The sequence below is a fragment of the Capra hircus genome, chromosome 11, assembly GCF_001704415.2.
Source record: "Capra hircus breed San Clemente chromosome 11, ASM170441v1, whole genome shotgun sequence".
Taxonomy (NCBI): domain Eukaryota; kingdom Metazoa; phylum Chordata; class Mammalia; order Artiodactyla; family Bovidae; genus Capra; species Capra hircus.
The window spans coordinates 95624066-95630515 of NC_030818.1; the positions used below are offsets into that span (position 1 = coordinate 95624066).

The 6450-nt window shown below is 44.7% G+C and overlaps 1 protein-coding gene across 2 annotated transcripts; it reads right to left on the reverse strand.

The window, feature by feature from the left end:
• Positions 768-5102, reverse strand: HSPA5 (heat shock protein family A (Hsp70) member 5). Of its 2 annotated transcripts, XM_005687138.3 has the most exons (9): positions 5008-5102; positions 4701-4926; positions 4371-4602; positions 3824-3961; positions 3422-3534; positions 2937-3327; positions 2576-2813; positions 2099-2266; positions 768-1678 (listed from the first exon to the last, which is right to left on the reverse strand). In XM_005687138.3, the coding sequence occupies exons 2-9, from the start codon at positions 4823-4825 to the stop codon at positions 1116-1118; spliced, it is 1968 nt and encodes a 655-aa protein (XP_005687195.1). In that variant the 5' UTR covers positions 4826-4926; positions 5008-5102; the 3' UTR covers positions 768-1115. The 2 variants fall into 2 exon arrangements, with proteins under 2 accessions (XP_005687195.1, NP_001274500.1); NM_001287571.1 differs by lacking the exon at positions 5008-5102 and having other exon boundaries at positions 1116-1678; positions 4701-4825.

The following is a 6450-nucleotide window of genomic DNA, read 5'->3' on the forward strand; positions in this document are numbered from 1 at the left end:
AGGTGTACTGTGGACTTTTGGTATGGAGAGCCACTGGGGACAGGGGCAAAGATTGGCCTTTGTCTCACCCCACCTACCCCTACCCCTTTGCACACACTACTTCAGGTCATTTTTAATGATTCTATGGGAACTGATCTTAAAGGACCTCCTGTCCAGATGCTTTGGGCAACACAACAGAGGTCCAGGCCTCAGAGTAAATCACACATCAGGTCTGTTCCACAAATTAACCTTGCAGCTGGTTGCCCCATGTATAAAATGTCCATCTTTGGACTGAACTGTATTTCATGTTATCAAGACAGCCTGCCCTTTGTTATCATACTTAAATTGTTCTCACTCTTGTACCAGAGGTAGAGATTGACATGGTTGAGATTCAAAAATATACCTTCACATCCTAAAATTAGGAATTGAATCTAAGTGTGTAAAATTATCAGTGATTCATCACTTATCAAATCTCAAGAGAATCCAAGCAGTTGTAAAGTTTTGAGTAAATAGAAGGCCACTGTAAGTTTTTAAAAGGTAAGGGGAAGCAGGAAGTTTCAACTATGCTCAAGAAAACTCCGCTCTTGAAATGGTCCTTGCCTAGTTAAGCATATGGATGAACCAACCTCCCACCCCTTTTCTTAGATTAGGTTAGGCAGGTTTCCCAAAATGATTGAATATTTAAAGAAATGTTTCCTTACCTCAAAGCCCTGAACACTCCCAACACATGAGAGTCTAACCTTAAATGACTAACCTAATTAGAAGCTTTATCACAAAAATTAGACCAGTGTAAATAACAAACATTTATTGGTGTCACTTATGGTAGAAAAAAGTTCCTACACCAGATACACATGACCCAATTGTTAAATAGAACATTTTCAAGGTGAACACACGCCCTAACCCAGCTTTTTTTAACCCACTTTTGATGACAGCCAATTCTTCCTTGCCCCCCACCCCAAGACATGTGAGCAACTGCTAATGAAAAGCAGTAAACAGCCACTTGGGCTATAGCATTTTCAACTCCACTCCAAGGTGAAGATTCCAATTACATTCGAGACTTAAGTTCTCTTAATTTTCTCCTAGCGAAAGTTCCTGAGTCCAGTATTTACAATATTACAGCACTAGCTGAGCAGTGTCTACAACTCATCCTTGTCTGCTGCTTCCTCCTCATTGGTTGGGGGAGGGCCTGCACTTCCATAGAGTTTGCTGATAATTGGCTGAACAATTTCTTCTAGCTCCTTCTTTTTAGCTTTGAAATCTTCAATGTCAGCATCTTGGTGACTTTCCAGCCACTCAATCTTTTCTTCTACAGCTTTTTCCATGGTCTCCTTATCTTCTGAGGAAAGTTTACCTCCCAGTTTTTCTTTATCTCCAATCTGATTCTTAAGAGAGTAGGCATAGCTTTCCAATTCATTTCTTGTGTCAATGCGCTCCTTGAGCTTTTTGTCTTCTTCAGCAAACTTCTCAGCATCATTGACCATTCTTTCAATTTCTTCAGGTGTCAGGCGATTTTGGTCATTGGTAATTGTGATCTTATTTTTGTTGCCTGTACCTTTGTCTTCAGCTGTCACTCGAAGAATGCCATTCACATCTATCTCAAAGGTGACTTCAATCTGTGGGACCCCACGGGGTGCAGGAGGAATTCCAGTCAGATCGAAAGTTCCCAGAAGGTGATTGTCTTTCGTCAGAGGTCGTTCACCTAGAAGTCACACACACAAAAATTGTTAGTTGTCACTGATAAACGTTAGTACATTTGGATCTCTACATTTAAGTCTGCAGTGGGAAAGGCACTCTTATCAACTTCAAGTGGGTTGTACTGGATCTGAAAAGAGCAGTGAATTAAGTTACTAGTACTGTTAATAGAATTTTGTCTACTTTATAGCAGTATGAACTTTGCTCGTTGTATTTTAGAAGCCTGCTCTGAAGGCATTTTTAATGGAAAAGAGTGCCAGACAAAAAACAGATTTTAGTCCTGGCTCTACCAAACTCAACACTAAATTAAGGCCTTCTCACCTGAAAACAGCAGACACTTCTCTCCCTAGTCATTTCAACAATGTATATTAAAAAAAGTCAAACTCTTCAAACACATATCATGGTATTAACAAATGTAAGCAATTACCTTCATAGACCTTGATGGTAACAGTTGGTTGATTATCAGAGGCTGTAGAAAAGATCTGAGACTTCTTGGTGGGCACCACAGTGTTCCTTGGAATCAGTTTGGTCATGACACCTCCCACAGTTTCAATACCAAGTGTCAGGGGACATACATCAAGCAGTACCAGGTCACCTGCAAAAATAAGTTAACTGTGTTAAGTTCAAATTCAGCAGTCCCAGGAGCAATACCAAGCAGTCCCCACGATCAATAAAACTTTATCTTCTCCATCTTGCCATTTGGTTAGGTTCTATGCAAAATCATTTCAGAAGCAGTGAATTAAATACAGCTGTTAAGGATCTTGAGACTTCCAGGTCTTGTCATCACTGTACCCTTCACTAGCTCTTTGAGCTTGCTGCTTGTGTTCTATTGCTTTCTAAAGCAACGGCTAATACTCTTCTCATTAAACTACTGAAGCACTGTGGACAATGCTGACAGACTTACCTGTATCTTGATCACCAGAGAGCACACCAGCCTGGACAGCGGCACCATACGCCACAGCCTCATCTGGGTTTATGCCACGGGATGGCTCCTTGCCATTGAAAAACTCTTTAACCAGCTGTTGAATCTTTGGGATTCGAGTAGAGCCACCAACAAGAACAATTTCATCAATATCAGACTTCTTTAAATCAGAATCTTCTAACACTTTCTGGACAGGCTTCATGGTTGAACGGAACAGGTCCTAGAGTAAGAGACACAATCACTGTGATGATGCCTGTCATACCAACAAATAGTCGAAATCCCTAAATGCACCGTCCCAAACTCAGAGTCTAACTAGATCTCATTAGCAAAACAAGGAACATACCATATTTAGCTCTTCAAATTTGGCCCGAGTCAGGGTCTCCGAGAAGTCTTCTCCTTCATAGAAGGACTCAATTTCAATTCTTGCTTGATGTTGGGAAGACAGGGCCCGTTTGGCCTTTTCTACCTCACGCCGGAGTTTCTGCACAGCTCTGTTGTCCTTCCGAACATCTTTGCCAGTCTTCTTTTTGTAGAGCTTGATGAAGTGTTCCATGACACGCTGGTCAAAGTCTTCTCCACCCAGATGAGTATCTCCGTTAGTGGCCACGACTTCAAAGACACCATTATCAATGGTGAGAAGAGACACATCAAAGGTTCCACCACCCAGGTCAAACACCAGGATGTTCTTCTCCCCTTCCCTCTTATCCAGGCCATAAGCAATAGCAGCTGCTGTCCTGTTAGGGGAATGAGAAAGAAAAAACAAACCTTACTTAACTTTTACCTTTCCACATTTGGCAAATGTGCCATACTTTTGAATTTAATACTTACGGCTCATTGATGATCCTCATGACATTCAATCCAGCAATAGTTCCAGCATCTTTGGTTGCCTGGCGTTGGGCATCATTGAAATATGCTGGTACAGTAACAACTGCATGAGTAACCTAAAATGATAACAAAAGGTAGTCAGACATATTTTACCATAGTTTAATCTTTAAGTTACAACCATTTTATTTTTAAGATATATAATTATATGTTTGTGGACTTGCAAGCAGTAAGTGATAAATGAAAAGACCCTAGTATTTTGTTTGATCGCCAGTAAAACATGCAAGTAATTAAATATATACATGGATGTACATGGATGTCAGACTTTTAAAATGATGAAAGATCTACACAACACAATCAGAAACAGTAATAATAAAACTGCTCAACACGGTTCTAGAAAATACCTACCTTCTTTCCCAAATAAGCCTCAGCAGTTTCCTTCATTTTAGTGAGAACCATGGCAGAAATTTCTTCAGGAGCAAATGTCTTTGTTTGCCCACCTCCAACATCAACTTGAATGTATGGTTTAGTTTTCTTTTCAACCACCTATTTGAGAGAATAATTACTATTTTCAGACATAGAAGCAATGACATTTTAAACTTTAAAAGAAAGAGAACTGAGACTCACTTCCCTCTCCAAAGTTGGGTTTATTTGGGACCCTTTGAGCTGACTATTTGGGGCAGAAATATTTAAGGTGTAGAAGGTGCCTTACAATTACAAGCCACTTCAGTTTTAATCAGTCTCTTAATCCTAAACTATTGTCGACAGAATAGTTTTGCACGAAATTTCCTTGCCAACTTTACTATCTTCAGTTCTGAAATATACTAGGAGTATAAAATAAAATTACATACACACGACAACTATATCCCCCTTGCTCGTGCCTAAACTTTTTAATCCTAAATACTCCCATCACCACCACCCACTATCTATTTAGAAGGAAAAAACCGGTTCGAACCTTGAAAGGCAAGAACTTGATGTCCTGCTGCACGGACGGGTCGTTCCAAGTCCGGCCGATGAGTCGCTTGGCGTCGAAGACTGTGTTCTCAGGATTGGAGGTGAGCTGGTTCTTGGCTGCATCGCCAATCAGACGCTCCCCTTCAGGAGTGAAAGCCACATAAGACGGCGTGATGCGGTTGCCCTGATCGTTGGCGATGATCTCCACGCGGCCGTTCTTGAACACCCCAACGCTGGCGGAAAAAACCGAACGGAAGGAATCAGCACCACGATGCTCTGGGCAGCCCAGGAGGCCACGCCCCATTTTCCCCTCTCCCCAAACCCCACTTACCAGGAGTAGGTGGTACCCAGGTCGATGCCGACCACCGTGCCCACGTCCTCCTTCTTGTCCTCCTCCTCCGCCCGTGCCGCGCCGAGCAGCAGCAGCAGCACCGCGGCCACCAGGGACAGCTTCATCTTTCCGGCACCGTCGGCCAGTCGGTCAGCAGGCAGCTATAGGGCTTCGCAAGAAAACCAGCCACAGGCCGCAAACACAGGAGCGCACCGACGTTACCGAGCTGAGGATGACAGGGCCCCGGATCAGGAGAACAGCGGACAATGCGAAGGGCAGGTCCGAAAAGACAGGCCTCAGCACCTACCTCTCAAACGCACGAAAAGATTAAGTTGAAGCGTCTGTGATGTCTCGGTCAGCGTCGACCGCGCCGTCGCCTACTCCGCTTATATACCCTCCCCCAGCCCCGTCGTGGAGGCCTCGGATTGGCGAAGGCGCAGCTCGTTGGACGTCGCTGATTGGTCCAGGCCACCAAGCTGGCCGCTGCGGATTCGAAGCGGCCTCCTCCGCAGCAAACGTCATCGCTACGCCCCCCGGGCTGACTCATTGGCTGTTGGGCGCGCCCAACAATCACCAATGAGACACAACATCCGCCCCGTGCTCCCGGTCCGTTGGTTTAGCAGCTGCCTGTCAGTGACGGGATCGCTCACACCGAGGTAGTTTCCGCCGGTAACAGCTGAGGTCCCACCTCCACGCTGGGCCCTGAGGGGATCCGGGCCCGTCCGGCGTGCCAGATCCCCTCGAGGCAGTAGGACTTGAGTCTGTGCCTTCTCCGCGACCCGCCCGCCTGACCTTCCTCCGTCCCTCTCGAGGGAAGCGGCTGTTTTCTCCTCCCCGCCTCCATCCCGTCCCAGGCAGGCAGGTGTCAGCGTAGATGTTGTAATCACCTCCGAACAAATTTCTCTGTTAATAGCTGCCACAGGTACTAGTGTCCTGGGGTCTTTTGTTGCTCATCAGGCCGCTGCTCTCTAGTTGGGACCTAAGCTGGGCACTGCCCGGTCGCGAATCATGGCTCCTGCTACTCACATGCCCCGGCACCCGTGTTTCCCAGGTCTCCCCACATTGCCTTGCCCCACGGTAAGTCCCGGCACAGACCTGACCAAAGTAATTGGCTCCTATACAGAGTCCCCTACACATGGCAACCCTGCCCTTAAGAGCGTGCTAATGCCATCACTCCCACCTTGGGATGTATCATTTTTCTAGCTTGTCACCCCTTGTCCTCCCTCTCCTTGCCATCATTTCCTTTTGTGGCTCAGATTATCATTTACAATGCCTTCTTCATCCTTTATTGATACCTTTTTACTTTCGCTTCTGGAAAAGGTCCTATTGTGCTAAACGTATTTAATGGACAAAGACCTCTGGATATTGCCATACTCTTGTAGCAAAAAGTATAAAGGCTGCTATTTACTTTAGCCTTACTATGTGCCAAACATTATTCTTTTGCATTTTGGTCCTTACAGTTCAATACTTGGCATTTCCCATTTTACAGATGAGAAAATTGAGACTAAAGAGATTAATTGTCACAGAGCTGCTAAGTAACAGAGTTATTATTGATATCCAAGTAAGCTTGACTCTAGCCAATCCTCATAATAAGTTTTAAAATTTGTTTATTCTTTGGCCTCAGTGTAGAGCATGTGGGGTATTAGTTCCCCAACCAGGGATCAAACCCATGTCCCCTGCATTGGAAGTGCAGAGTCTTAACTACTGAACTGCCACAAAGGCTCCCAACAGTTTTTTAAAATTAAGTTCA